General features: G+C 50.5%; 1 protein-coding gene across 1 annotated transcript in view; it reads left to right on the forward strand.

Moving 5' to 3' along the window:
- The window catches only part of RNF123 (ring finger protein 123), a gene marked incomplete at its 5' end in the record, with an annotated part of 32,372 nt that continues 17,645 nt past the window's right edge, over positions 1-14,727 (forward strand). The window contains 17 exon segments of the mRNA XM_021409852.1: positions 1-101; positions 238-363; positions 966-1,058; positions 1,263-1,336; positions 1,826-1,943; positions 2,351-2,450; positions 2,904-2,965; positions 3,763-3,834; positions 4,367-4,487; positions 5,239-5,340; positions 6,595-6,701; positions 7,169-7,367; positions 7,894-8,039; positions 8,231-8,314; positions 9,110-9,217; positions 11,753-11,930; positions 12,907-12,981. Of these exon segments, the coding sequence (XP_021265527.1) occupies positions 1-101; positions 238-363; positions 966-1,058; positions 1,263-1,336; positions 1,826-1,943; positions 2,351-2,450; positions 2,904-2,965; positions 3,763-3,834; positions 4,367-4,487; positions 5,239-5,340; positions 6,595-6,701; positions 7,169-7,367; positions 7,894-8,039; positions 8,231-8,314; positions 9,110-9,217; positions 11,753-11,930; positions 12,907-12,981 (1,866 nt within the window).

Below are 14,727 nucleotides of genomic sequence, written 5' to 3' on the forward strand. Positions count from 1 at the left end.
GGAAGCTGGTGGAGAAAGATGCATCCATGTGGCAGCTGCAGGGAGAACCCACAGTGCTGATTACATTAGCCCACATCTTCAACTATTTCTCCCCTCTTATGGTGAGTTTTGCCTGCTCGTTGCAAGCTTCTGTAGGTACCTGGTTTTGTGCTGACAAAGGGATGTAAATCGGGCCTCAGTTTTTGCTGGGAAGTGACTCTGCCCTGGAAGGCTGCTGACCTGCCTGTCTTCCTGCAGTGCAAGGTGTACCTGGTGGAAGAGGTGCTCATGACCTTCCTGTTGAGCATCCTGGAGCGAGGAGGGGCGGTGGAGGCCCATCCCCTTATTCAGCAGCTGCTGGATCTCATGTGGCTTCTCATGGAGGTGGGTTGCTACAGCGCTGGGAGGTGCTGAGAATAGGAGCATCCACTGGGGCGTGCTGGTAGTGATCAACTTCTTTGCCTTCCTGGTGACAAGATCCCATTTTGTGGTAGACACTCATCTTGCTGAGATTATCTTGCTGAGCAAGTGAAGCCAAATGTGCTGGTGGGGCTGCCAAGATTGTAGAAGAGACAGCTTTTATCCCACTGGTTGGCTGTCACTTGGACTCAACAAGGCAGTTCCTCCAGCATCACGTTTACACAAGAGTAGCTTGTCTTTCCCTTCCGGACTGATTCTGCCAGCACTGTGTTGAGTAGGTTTGGGGGCTGTGGGGGTGGGTGACTCAGCCCAGCCAAATAGGACCTGGGACTTTGGCTTGTCTGCTGGGCTGGTTTTACTCGCACAGAAGCTCATTCCCCTGCAGCACAGTGATAGCAGCAACCAGTGCTCACACTTTGCTGTTGAGTGAGGTGAGCAAACACTGTGGGTTCAGAGCACCTGTGTTTTCAGTACAGAAGTAAATGCTGCATCCTCCCAGTGCCACACTCTGGGAACTACAGCTGCCCCTGACACCATCCTGTTGCTGTTCTTTCTTATTTTCTCAGGAATATGAAGTGCACGAGTGCCTCAAGCAGCTACTGATGTCACTGCTGCGGGCTTACAGGTTCTCTCCTATCATCCCAGACCTAGGATTACAAGTGAGTTGCACTTGAATCTGCAGGAATCTCCAGGAATCTGTGACTAGCCAGCTTCTGTTACGTCCCCTTGTCCAAAGGTCCCTAACATTTTGGATTATCTGCAGTTACTTGATGTAGCGATGGCAGTTCTGACCCACTGTACCTCCTAGAGAGTTGCGTACTCTTCTATAGATGGAGTCAGTTTTGCTTCTCCTGTTTCCCTAGATTCACTACCTCAGGCTCACCATTGCAGTCTTGAAGCATGAGAAATCCAGGAAATACCTCCTCAGCAATGTTCTGTATCCTTTGTGCCACCTCTGTTCTTTGTCCTCTCTGCCCTCACTAATGCAGCCAAGGAGACTGCAAGGATCAGCAGGTCCCAGGAGGCAGGAGCCGCCCCATCTTTGAGAGGTCATTTCTCATTTCTCAGGTCTCTATTTGCCTGACACCATTCTCTGCAAAGTCCTGCTTTGAGGAGTGGGAAGCAGTGCCACGAAGGTCACATCATACTAACACACAGGACTTTATTTGTACCTGACCTACCTCTCTAATGTCCTTAGGCATTAGGGCAGACCGCTGCTCTAGCTCTTTGCAGAGCAGCCTAGCTGCCATGCCAGCATTTGGGCAGCTCCTGTGCTAAGTGCAAGGGGCTTCTCTCAGGAGAAGGAGGCTCTGGGTTTTGCAGAGCTTTGAGCGGTTTTGGAGAGGGGTCTCTCACTACGGCTCTGGAAACATACCCCATCCCTTCTCTGCCATAGCTTCTTGTGCTTCCTTTAACTTTGGTGCAGCTTTGATGTGCTCCATTCAGTCGTGTTCTTCTACATTAAGAGCCCACTGCGTGTGGAGGAGGCTGGTTTGCAGGAGCTCATTCCCACCACGTGGTGGCCAAACCGTTTCACCAAGGAGGTGAGTAAGGGCACATCTGCTAAGGAGACCAAAGGACCTCAGTAATCTGCGGGCCCTGTGTTTGCAGCTGGTTAATGCAGGGGAACCCAGCAGAGCTGTGTGGAAGTCGTGCCCCTCTGTTGCCCTGTCATCTCCTGTTAGGGTGTGTGGCTCAGGACAGGGGAGGTGACAGTTTTCCATGGCAACAGATTTGGAAGGGAACCTCACGGAGTCAAAGAAGTTATAGATGGGCTTGTGTGTCCTCAGCAGAAGTCCTGCCCTGATTTGTTGCAAGGCTGAGGAGGGCCGGTTAGGTGTGCTTCTGGGTCCACACTTGTGCCTTGTTTCAGTGAGTTTCTACTCCCACTTTGGCAGGACGCTGCCCTGCGCCGCGTGCTCCTCCTAATCTGTGTCTGCTCCTCACCTAGGGCAAGGAGAGTAAGGAGGTGAAGGAGGAGAGTGCTGAGGAAAGGCTGAGGCGGCGGGCGTATGAAAGAGGCTGCCAGCGGCTCAAGAAACGCATTGAAGGTCGGTGAGGAAGGAAACTGCCGAGATCCCATTCTTTGTGTGCGTCCAGAGGGACCAACCCGTGAGCTGTTTCCAGATCGCCTTCGTGACCTGGTGTGCAGCTGTATTCCCTTCACACAGGCTGCACTGCAGAGGCAGTGGCCAGCCATGGCCACTGTCACCTGGTGGATGGGTACAAGTGCTGGGTCCCCACTGCCTACGCATGCAGCATCCCACCAGGCGTTGTGAGCAAAGCTAAACTCCCCTTTAGGGGCGTTGTTTATCAGCTGGAGATGGATTTATTGCTGGGTGGAGAAAATTCTCCTAGTGATGGGACTAGCATTCTGCTGGACCTGTTTTTTTGTGCTGGGGTGGTGGTCCCTCTCCTGGCGACAGGGTACTGGCGGAGTTAACACGAGCAGTTGCTCTCCAGTTGTTACTGTCCGATAGCAGACTGCTGTGTCCCTGTTTTAGTGGTGGAAGGTCTCCAGGTTCAGATTCTGAAGCTCCTGCTGAACAACAAGGACAGAGGAGGGGTAAGCACTCTGTGGATCTTCTGCTACGTTATCTCTGCAACCCAGGGCTTGTAAGGTACAGAAGTGCAGCTGTGGAGACGTTCAGTCCTACTCAGAAGTAGTTCTCTAATTGATCCAGTAAGGCAGGCTGAACTGCAGAAACTGGGTTTCTGGACTCTGTTTAAAGGGGTCTCAGATGTTTTGTCAGTGTTAACTGATGACATGAGCTGCACCTGGGCCAGCGCTGGGTTTCTGTTGAACTAGGCAGACACGGTCTGACTGCAGTACATTCGACCCTGACAATTAATATTAATTCCAGTGAGAAAAGGAATGTCAGTTATGTGAGCATGTGCCTCTACAGAGCAGGAGGAGAACGTTCAGCTGGATAAAGCAGTGCATTTTCTGGCCGCGATCAGTGTAACCCAGTATGGGCCTCAGAAAACACAACACTGCAAAGCAGTGGCCCACAGGATACTCGTGGGTGCTCCAGCAATGGTGGTAACTGGGTCAGCTGCTTTCTCCTGCTGAACATAGCTCCCGAGCATATACAGCTCTGTTTCTCAGCAGCTTTGGGCCCCACGAGGACTCAGGCATCGCTGCAGGCCCAGACCTTGTAGTATACTTTCTGGATGCCTGTTGATGTAAAGTAACACTGGGGATCTGCCTAATTAATGCGGAAAAAAATACAGTGCCCCTCTACCCTACGTGCCCAAAGCCCAGATGTGTCCCTGGCGAAGCTCATCAGAGATGGACAATTAATGCCTTTCCCTGTGAGTTCCTTTCCCTGTGAGTTCACCACCTGTTTTTCCTCCTGCCAGGGGGAAGCTTCCAGATATATCTTCCTGAACAAATTCCGCAAGTTTCTTCAGGAAAATGCTAGCAACAGGGGGGTAAGTCAGAGGGACAGCGTTCCCACAGGTCTCACCTGAAGAGCTCTCTGGTACCTTTGGGTAGGAGCTCTTGCCCTTTTGGCTGAGCTGCTTCCAGCAGATGAACAATTGATACCCAGATAAAGCATCCTCTTCACCACCTGGGTGAGGACCACTCTTCTGGCCTTGGATCGGGCTGATGGCCTGCAGCTAGGGAAGGTGGGGATGTGTTATTGCATGAAACCCTTTCCTCACCTGCCTGTCTGTGTTAATGAGCAGCCCATCTTCAGTGGCCAACAAGTGCTATCCATCCTCCTCTGTCAGACCAGCTTGTTAATGTAGGGCCAGGGATTTTACAGCGGTGGAAGCAGCTACACGCTGTCAGGGCTGGGCTCCATCCCAGTGCTGGAAACTAGAGGTGCTCTTTGCAAATGGGTGCACGTGCTTTGAGCAAGACTGAGAACAGGAAGTTTCTGCCTGGCCCTTGTGGCCACCGGGACTAAGCAGCACCTTCACAGCTGCCCTAATGGCTCAACTCTCATTGTTGCCCTAGAACTTGACTGTGTTGTGCCCACCAGAGTACATGGTGTGCTTCCTGCACCGGCTCATTGCTGCCCTGCGTTTCTTCTGGGATGGCCACAGGGCCAAGGCACCTGCCGCGCAGAGCAGTGAAGGTAAGGCCTGGAGCAGAAGCTAGCAAGACACTTCTGTGTTTGGGACAGGGTTTGTCTCCTGGCAGTGCTCTCCAGGATGCTGAAGACTTTGTGTTTCTCATGGGTGCTGGTGCCTTCTGCACCCCGAGCCTGTAGTTCCTGGGAAATTCCTATATGTAGATCTAATCCAATTAACATCCAGACCCATTCCGGATAATTCCTTTGAGACTTGCAAAAAAATATCTGTATTGTGATCCAGTAGTTAAAGTACAGGGAAACAGATTTGCCAGTTTTCACAATTCCAAGACTGTGGGATTAAGGGAAAACCAAGCCAATGCCTGTTGCCTTCCCGCTCTTAATCCCCGCTTTCCCTTTCCCCTTTCTTGCTTTTGGGTTACTCTTCCTGTGGATTCATTAAGTGCCTTACAGTGCCCTGTGGGATGAAGTGGACTCCAACTCAGCTTAGAGTAGATAATTGAAAGATGAAGAGTTTTCAAAGGATCCAGTTTTCCACAGTGACTGTGACTAGGAGACAGGAAGGGCTGGGAGCCTTGTTGCCTCCTGTTTTGGTGTGCATCTGGTACTTGCCCTGTATTGGAAGTCACCTCTGCCTCAATGTCTCATGTTCTTAGAACAACAAAAGCAGTCACTTGGTGTGGCTTCAGGCTGGGCCCTGGGCTCTGTCTTAGGGCTTACCTGTAGGTGCTGGTATCTGTGTGAGGGTCCTGTGTATGGGACTGATAGGACAAACATGTTTCCTTCTCTGCTTTAGAGGCATATGTCCCTCCCCAACTCTTCTATAATGGGAAGGTGGATTATTTTGACCTTCAGCGACTCGGAGGTCTCCTGTCTCATCTCAAGAAGACTCTGAAAGGTAAGTGCTCTCACTTCCAGCAGCTTTACCACAGGTCTGGGGTGAAGTTCACCCAAGAGACATCCCAGGGAGGGAGCTGTGGGTAATGAAATGTGATTAAATGTAAGGAGAGGAGACTTGAATTTTAATGACATGCAAGTTATTCTAGAGACGACAGCATCCCTCTGGGGTGGAGTGTCCTTTATGTTAGCAGCTTACTTTTAATGTCCCTGGTTGGGATGCTAATTTGTCGTCTTCTCCTAATTGCAGTCTCTGTCCTGAGTGTTCAGTTGGAAACTTTTTCTGAACTCCTGTGCTGATTTTTCTTGCTGTGCTTTTATTCTCTGCCTCAAACCACTGTGGTGTATGGTGGGGATAGTGGAGAGAAGCTGAACAGAGTCAGACCTCAGTTCCTCTCTGTGTCAGAGTAACCCCAGCCTACTCAACAAGCCCAGCAGCAAAGCCAGGGAGACTCTCAGTGGCACCAGGGGTTAGCTCTGCCATTTGCCCTGGTGAGTCTGCCACTCCACCCCCCTTGCTGCAGCGACATGCCAGGCCTGCAAATGTAAGATGGGAGTCCAACTCAACCAGTCCCACAAGGATACCGCTTCAGCCTATGGCTGGTGGAAGGAAGAGAGATAGCTTGGGAATACCTGCTGGGGAAGTGCTCTTGCTGCACCACAGCCAAGGGCTGGAAACTGTCAAAGCACTGACTGTCAGCACGGCTCTGCTGGGTGTAAAAGATGCCCAGGTTTTACTTGCTGTACCACTCCAGGCAAGCAGTAGCAGCAGCCCCATGTTCTTTCTGGGCAGCTTTAAACCCCGGGCTAGGGACAAGAAAGCATGTTCAGGCTTTGTACAGCATAGCCAGCTGAGCAGCCTTCCTCTGGGCTGTGAAGGGACCTGCAGTCCTAGCGATCTGGGGATGGCGCTGAAGAATTGGAGGCTCAGCAGGTGGTCTCAGGCCCTGAGATAACTTCCCTGTGTTTGGCCCTGGTCATTGTCTCCTGGTTCCTCAGTTACTCTGTTTGCTGCCGGTAGGAATAGGAACAGAAGGGAGCAGTACCTGTCACTGTTTGGTGTCCACTCCGTTAGCAAGGGAAGATGAATTCCACATAAGGGGAAAGGTGAGCTGGGGGGAAGTGAGCCTGTTCTCATGCAGCTTCCAACCTCAGTGGCTTCTTCTCTACTGTTGAGAAGCAGGAAAGAGTTATGAGCCTAGGGCTGTGACAGGTAACTTGTGCATTTACAGCTGTTCTGGTGTGCTCTGTGCAGATGACCTGGCTGCAAAAGCCAATGTCCTAATTGACCCTACGGAGCTGCAGGCAGTGACTATGGATGATCTTGATGAAGATGAGGAATCGGCAACATCAGCAGCACAGGTGAGCCACTGGTGCTGGGGCAGCAAGCTTAGCCTCTAGCTAGAAAAGCTTTGTGTAGGGGAAAGCAGTGTCTGGTCCAGGACTGTAACCAGCCCGTGGGCAGCCAGGTTAACAGCTAAACTTGTGGGAGATCAACAAGTTCCTAGGTGCACCAAGTCTGAGTAGCCAAATTTTCTCTGCCCTCTAAGTATCCCTTGATCTGAACATGGCCCTCTCCTCTGTGGCAGCTCTCAATACCTACTTTTAAAGGAGGCATGACAGCTGTAGGCACAGCAGCTTCTTGCTGTGCAGATCTGCTGGTTGTGCCTGACATGTGCCCCTGGATGAAGGGACGCACACTGGCTAACTGAGAATCATCTCCCTTTCTGGTAGCCCTTGTGCATCTGTACCAAAATCCCTGCAGGAAAAAGGGAAGAATAGTGAGCAGCATAACAGCTAGAACTCTTTCTCCCTTAATGTCTTTTCAGTCTCAGCGTCCCTCTGCCACCCTAGCCATTGGAGGAGCTCTTGCCAGACCTGGCTGGCTTAGCTCTCCCACCCTGGGCCGCGCCAACCGTTTCCTCAGCACAGCGGCCGTCAGCCTAATGAACCCACGGCGGCCTCTTGGTACCCTTGAGAAGGTCAAAGTACGCACTCTAAGTGTGGAGCAGCGCACAGAGGAGGACAGTGAGTACTTCTGCTGCATGCTAGCATGGCCCAGCTGGTCCCTGGGAGAACAGCCTCTTCAGCTCCCCCTGCTCTTGAGAGGAAAGCAATCTGTTTACTTCCAGCATTGTTCCTTCCCTTTCCCAGGGCATGCTGAGACCCACAAAGTCCACAGTTAACCACTTTGCTATCCTGCACATAATGCTCTTGATGGTGTCACTCCGTATGCAAGAAGGTGCTGCCTTGGCTCCTGTAGGCACAGCATGACTTGGCAGGGAGGTAGTTCAGAGGCAGCACTGTTGTTGGCCCCTTGGTGGGGCCAGGCAAGTCTCTGAAGTGTGGCTTGGGTCTGTTAGAGCAGGTCTGGCAGGTCAGCCTGATGCGTGCAGTGAGATGGGACGGTGTGTTTGTGTGACTAGGGAAGGAGCAGTGTGTTACAGATGTACAGCAAGGTTCTGGTCATTGGCTTGAGAAAGGTGCAGGCAGGAGCTGTGGTGCCAAAATGCCTTGTTGAGAACTTCTCTCCTGTCTTGGGGGTGGATTGCAGTTGAAGGCAGCCATGGAAATGAGGGTCTCTTACTGGGGAGACCTCCAGAGGAGCCAGACCAGCCCATCACAGAGAACTCCCTCCTGGAAGTCCTGGATGGGATAGTGATGATGTACAACCTCAGTGTCCACCAGCAGCTTGGGAAGGTAAGCAGCATGTGCTTTGCAGACATCCATTCTCCCAGTCTCTGTTGCTTCTGTACTGACTCTTTGTTTTCTGCTTGCTTAGAGACTGTGTCCTTTCCTTCTCCCAGCTCCCACAGGGGATCAGATTGCGTGCTTTTGTGTCTAGGGAAATAAATGCTCTCATTTTTTGTTGGAATCTGCTTGCTTTTCAGATGGTTGGTGTGTCAGATGATGTGAATGAGTATGCTATGGCACTGAAAGACACAGAGGAAAAAATCAGCCGCTGCCCAAAGAGAGTAAGTGTCTCTGGACATCCAGCTTCTTTCTCTGGTAGCTCCTCAGTACCTGGCAAAAAGTTTGAAGCACAGTGCGTGATTTCCAGCACTGGAGCAACTAATGTTTTGCTGGGGGAGTAACTCATGCCTGGAGCTGGCAGCCACATTTCATGCTGTGCCAACCCATTGTACCACTGCCTCAAGGAACAGAGGCACTGAAGCAACTGCTTCATCTTCTCCCAGACAGACAGACTGTGGCAGTCTGCAAACCTCCAAGTGCTGCAGGCAGCTCGGAGCCGTTCTCCTGGAGTTGGGACTGGGGGTACCCCACAACTGTGATTTGGGGTTTGGAAAGGTTTCCTGTCTGGAGGAGACCCTCCAACCCACAGCTACTGCACTTTTGCCTGGGCTGCTGGGACTTTTCCTTGAATCTGGCATTCACAAGCGCAATGGAGGGTTCAGAAAAAAATGAGTAGGAAATACCCTGCAGTGGTGAACCTGGGACATTATTATCCTCTCCAGCTGCGGGAGACTGAATGTATCCAGTGATGCATTAAAGAAGTATCTCTGACAGCAGTTGATCCTAAAGCTGTCAGGACCAGTGTCTGCATCAGGCCTTGTGGGCTGCAACTGAGGCCAGCAAGTGCTTTTTATAGCACCGATTCCCATTCCCTCCTCAGAAGGGGAGCTGACCTCTTTCTCTTCTGCCTAGCCAGCCCCAGGGTGGTATTTGCTTTTGTGTTGTTTGTCCAGCTTTGAAAAAGAATAATATAAATGGAAGTGATATCTGCCCTCACATCTCTGTACTCTTTTCAGAGGAGAGACATCCATGAGGAGCTGCTGAAGAGCCAGAAGGTCTTCTCTGAGAAACTCAATCACCTAAGCCGACGCCTTGCCTGGATAAATGTCACCATCTATTCAAAGGTGGGCAGGAGCATAATGTGAGTGGCTCAGAAGATACTGAGCAGGTGTGCCTCTGTATCTGTGCTGCTCAGCTCACATGTCACAAGTGATATTTTTGCTGGGGCTGGAGCAATGCTGATGATCTTTGGGGCTTCTTTGTGCCTTCATGAGCAGGGACTCCTTCCGAGGCCTGGACTCCCTCCCGCCCCAGGGTTGGTCCCTAAGCGTGCATTAGAACACAGCCCAGTGTGTTCTGAGCATTGTGTGGTGCTGTAGGCTTTTCCTTGGGGAGTTGAGTCTCTGTGGTGCAGACAGAAGCATGCAGGCCAAAGGGACTTCGAGTTCTTAGGGCAGGCTGAGAAGACAGAGAAGCTATTGTGAAACATTTCCTTGAGCTGCGCTGTGTGTCATGGTGAGTTCTCACTGAGGCTTCTCTCCCTGGAATCTGCAGCATCCAACCCTGAGGAGCTTCCTTTTCAGATGTTCTCCCCTTCTTCACTTGGTTCTGAGTGCTTTTTATATTTAGTACCACAGTGACTGTTTGCACAAGTTGTCCCTTCTTCCTTGCATTCGCCATTTGCTGGTGTAACATCTCTGGTCCTGTTTTTCTCACAAGCAGTTTATGCTCTTCCACTGTGCAGATCTCCTCTTGTGTTCCCTTGCACATTACCTTGCCCCCTCTATGTTTGTATGTTCTTTGTTCTGGGGAGTAGCTCACCCTTCTCTGAATGTGCAGTGGCAACGTGTATCCCAGGATGTAAACAGGGAGGGGAGGAGCAGCAGCTCCTGTGAACACATCTGCCAGAGCTGCAGTGGCTGAACTCTTCGCTTGTCCCCTCCTTCCCTGGCAGAATAGGACTGCAGGGCATAGCATGGCACTGCAGAAGCTCTCCAGCCACATTAGTATAGCCCATGCTTGCCAGAAAATGCACCTTTCTTCCTGGCTCTCTCTTGAGAGGCTGGGGGGCTTTCCCAGCGCACATCAGTTATCACTGTTGTAGCCCATGCAGAAACAGTGTTCGTGTTTCTAGATGACCTGTTGTCATATTAAAGATGAGTACCCACCTCCCTTCAGGGCTGCAGTTGTCACCTTTCTGAATGCATCCTCCTGTGCTTTTGCCTTGGCTGCAGGGAGAGCAGCTCACTAGCTGGGCTGTGAAATGTGCCCCAGGAGCTGAGTGAGCTTGCTGTGCAGAGGAGCGTGGCTGCACAGGAGCCTGGCCGTACTGCCTGCACCTGCAGGGCTCCATCTCGCAGCCATCACGGTGCCTGCTATTTCCCTGTGGAATTGTGTCCCCAGTGGGCTCCAGCATCCATGTGGCCTGCATGCTGTGGAGGGACACGACTGTACAAGTGTTGCTGATGGAAAGAAGGAGAGTGATCTGCTCTCTGCAGAGAGGGGAAGTCCTGCTCTGTGCCGAGGTGTCAGAGCGCAGGACAGGCTGCTGTGTCCTCTGGGGAATTTGCCATGAGTTTATTCTGAGCTGCGGGATTTGGTGTTAGATGAAAGGAAGAGCAAAACATCCGTGGTTTTAAGGTAGATAATGCCACCTTCAGAACACCCCAGGGGAAGACCATTTCAGCTTATTTTGTTCAGACACTACTTCTCTGTCACGCTGTGCGTAATCACATCTCTCCATCCTCTTGGTGTAAGCTTTCTTCTATCCTGGCAATACCTGAGACGATGTTTTTAGGTTATCGAGTCTTCATAAAATCAAAAGCAGCTCTCTTCACCGTAATGTTGTCTGCACAATTGCTTATTGTAGCTGTTGAAAACAACACTTGAGCTGGGGTGTGCATCAGCATTGAGATAAAGATGTCTTTTATTCAATTTAGATGATTTTCACCAGTTTGGTGTAATTTACTGAACGAACTCGTGTAGCTCTCCCAAAGATGATAGTGGCATACTTTAAAAAAGCCACTAAGCAGATGGAATCACTTATCTGCACCTCTGAGATGTTTTTTTTTTCTAAATTTGAAGTGTTACTCTCTTCCTTCTGTTTTTATGTAAACTGCCAGTGTTCATCATGTCTCTTGGCGTTACAGGATATAAAATAACATTTCCTCTTCTTACGCCTTCGTTGGTACTGATTTTAAGAGCTTAAAGTTATGTAGATGCCCTTCAATTTCCCTGGTTTTGATTGGGGATCCCCAGAGCTCTGCTAGAGAAGCAAGAAGCTAGTGTTCCTGCAGATGGGAAGTGTGGCTGAGTGGCTGGCACGGAAGCCCCAAGGCTGTGGCCGCCTATTGCAGGGGTGTGAGTTGGTGTGAGCTCTCTGCCAGTTTCCGTGTGTTAATTCCTACAAAGGCTGAGCTTTCTTTCCACCAGATTTATGCCGGGATTGCTAGTGTCTGCTTTCCTTCAGAAGCTGCACTCAGAATAGAAACTAACACACGTTTTTTGCAATCAGACTCGTGTGGTCACATATTCCCCAGAAAAGAATAGATCCTGAAGGGATTCAAGACTGAGTGAGACTAAGCCACTGCTGATCTGGTATCATACTGGTGACGGTTGTGCTCTGAACTTGCTGGGGAATGCTGTGTTCTCCTTGGCAGGAGAAGATGCAGGATATCTACTGGCTGCTGAGAGTGTGCATCCGCACCATTGAGCATGGTGACAGGACAGGCTCGCTTTTCGCTTTCATGCCAGAGTTCTACCTCAGCGTGGCTATGAACAGCTACAGCGCACTCAAGAACTACTTCAGCCCTGTCAATAGCATGGAGGAACTTCCAGGTAAGGGGATGGGGAGGGCTTGCTAGCTCTGGCCTGGTAAAGCCCCATCCTTATGATGTACTGTTAGCTGGGCATCCCTTCTGTATCCTTTCCTGGTTGTGATGTCATTCACTTCATACTGTCAGTATGATGTGGGGCAAGTGCTGAATGCTGTTCCTTGAGTAGGTGCCCAGTGGTGAGCAGAGGCCTTTGCTTAACTCAGGCAGGGAGCCCGTGCGTCGCCCAGAGCTGTCGCAGTATTAGCCATACTGAAAATCATTGGCAGCTATGGATTTTGTTTCCAGGGAGGCATCAGGAATGGGTTGGGATGCAGGAAGATGTCATTGCCCTGACAATGTATGCCAGTGCCCGCTGGTTGCTGGGTGGGGGTTTCATGCCATGAGTGCAGGAGCTGGGGCTGTTTTCAAATCCCCATGGGATTTGGTATGGAGATGACAACCCACTTCATGCCAAGGTGGATTCTGTCTTTGCATGCTTTTCCTGGCTACATCACCCCCAGCAGTTCTTAGGCTTTCCAGAGTCTGCAAAAGAAAGAGCTGTGGTTCCAGCCAAGAAGACATAGCTAAAAAGTGTCCATTGATTGGAAGCTGTGCAGGGAGCAGCAGAATTAAGTAGTAACAGATTTATTTCTTCTAGGCCTGCAGAGTGGACATGGCATCTCTGCATAGATCTAGGGTGCTATTTATGTTGCTCAGCCCCTTCTGCATTAGACTTCTCTCTCTTATCATCTGACTCAGTTGCTTGGTTTATCGGTTTTACCTTTCTGTGAGCAATTGCTTCAGACTGCATGGTGAAGCAGGAAACTGTGTTGCAGATTATACATGTTTTCCCAGCTGTTTGTTTTGACAGTGGGACAGGCAACAAAGTTGTGAAGTTAGCTGCTGCGGGAATTCATCCCATTGCCTGTCCTGTTGCTGGACCACAGGGCTGCCCACAGGGTCATTGCATGACCCCTGCTCCTTCCTTCTCTTTACAGGCTATGAAGAAACCCTGATGCGCCTCGCTGCCATCCTGGCCAAACACTTTGCTGACTCAAGGATCGTGGGCACAGGTAAAGCTGCTCTCTTCTTCTTTGGGGTGATATGTTGCAGCCCTGGCTGGCCCCACTGCCAGTGGCTCAGCAGTCTTCTGTTGGGATCTACTGCTGAACTCAGTGAGTGCTCTGTACCTCCACAGGCAAAGAGAGGCTAGACACTGCCCTTACCAGCGTGTCCTGCTTATTTCAGGGTCAGGTACATGACCTGGGATGCTCCTTTGAGAGCAAGACTCACATCCCAACTACTTGCACATTAGTCTGGGGTTTCTTCTTAGCTGCCTAGGCACAGGCATGCTCTCCCTGGTGACTGGGGCAGCAAGCCTTTGCATTACCCAAGCTGGAGTAGGAGCAGACAAACAGATGCAGATACAGATGGACCATATACAGGCATCCCTCAATTCGCTGTGAGGTTTTGCTAACATGAGGAGCGCACGGATTTGTACAAAAATGCTCATCTCTGCATATGTGTTTCTGCATTTAGTTCTCTGAGTTTGGGGCTTGATTTGTGCTTCTGGACAAACCCAGCACTGTGCTAAGTGGACTGTTTACTCTCAAACGAATACTCCCTGCTCAGCTTGACTCTCATTTTCATTAAGTCAAGTCTGTGTGGAAGCTACTGCTTTTGGAGACAGAGACTTAAGTGATTCTCCTTCATCAGTTCCATGTGTCTTCTGTGAAGGTCCCTCAGTGTATGACCCTTTATGATATCTGGGTAGATCCTGAAGGCAGAGTGATTCAACATGCCTAGTTCCAGCTGCCTGGAAACCAGTTTGGTTCACGCAGGACTTGGCTCTAACTGCTCTAAACTCTACTTAATTCAGTAGCTATTTCTGATGCTGTGTTTATTCTGCATCCTCAGTGGGAGACGAGTCCTCTTCTCATCCCTGTAATCTAGATTTAGAAGTGACCCTGCTCTTCTTGCAGAAGCTGCTTTCCCCTCATCCTTTAGATGACACTGTCTTATTGAGAGGTTAAACTAAAGCTGTAGGCATGCTTTTCTGTTGCAGAACACGGGGCTGCATATGATACCACTCATCTGCTGGCAGCTGTTGCATCCACAGCAGACCCCCAGGATGCTTGTTGGCTCTTTTCATTTTGTGCAGGTTGGCTAGAGGAGCTTGTGCTCTAGGTTAAAGGGATTTGAAGTCACTGGCTGGCTGCACAGAAGTAGATTAAGAAGTACTCTGCGACCTCTAGCAGGGAGTTGGTTGTCTAGGATTACCCTCAGCTGCTCCAACCAAAGACAGAAGAGACAGTGGGTTCAAGAGGGAGACTCAGGGCACAGCACTTGCACAGTACCTTTGTCTGCCTCCGATGTGGACCGGTAACGCTCAGCAGAAGAGCACCAAACAGCTGCTTGTGGCTTCCTGGATACTTCTCCAGTTTTTCCTGAAGAGAGCACTGTTGGAACTTCAGGCTTTGGCTGTAATCTGAATACCTTCTGACAACAGCATTTTTTGATCTGGTGCTCTCTGAAGCTGTGTATTTTCTAGCATATTCTACTTTGAGAGAATGTTATCCTTCAGGCTCTCCCAGCTCGTGACTGACCTTCCCTCTACACAGAGGGTGCAGATGGTTCTCCAACTGAAGGCATGGGGCAGGCCGAAATCGCAGGATTATTTGGATTGGAGGGGATCTCAGGAGGTCTGTAGACCATCCCCTGCAGGGTCAGCTGTGATGCTGGACTAGGCTGCTCAGGGATTTTGTTCAGTCTGATCTTGAAAGCCTCGGAGGATGAAGACTGTACAACACAGAGCCTCT

Source organism: Numida meleagris, chromosome 11, assembly GCF_002078875.1.
Source record: "Numida meleagris isolate 19003 breed g44 Domestic line chromosome 11, NumMel1.0, whole genome shotgun sequence".
NCBI lineage: Eukaryota > Metazoa > Chordata > Aves > Galliformes > Numididae > Numida > Numida meleagris.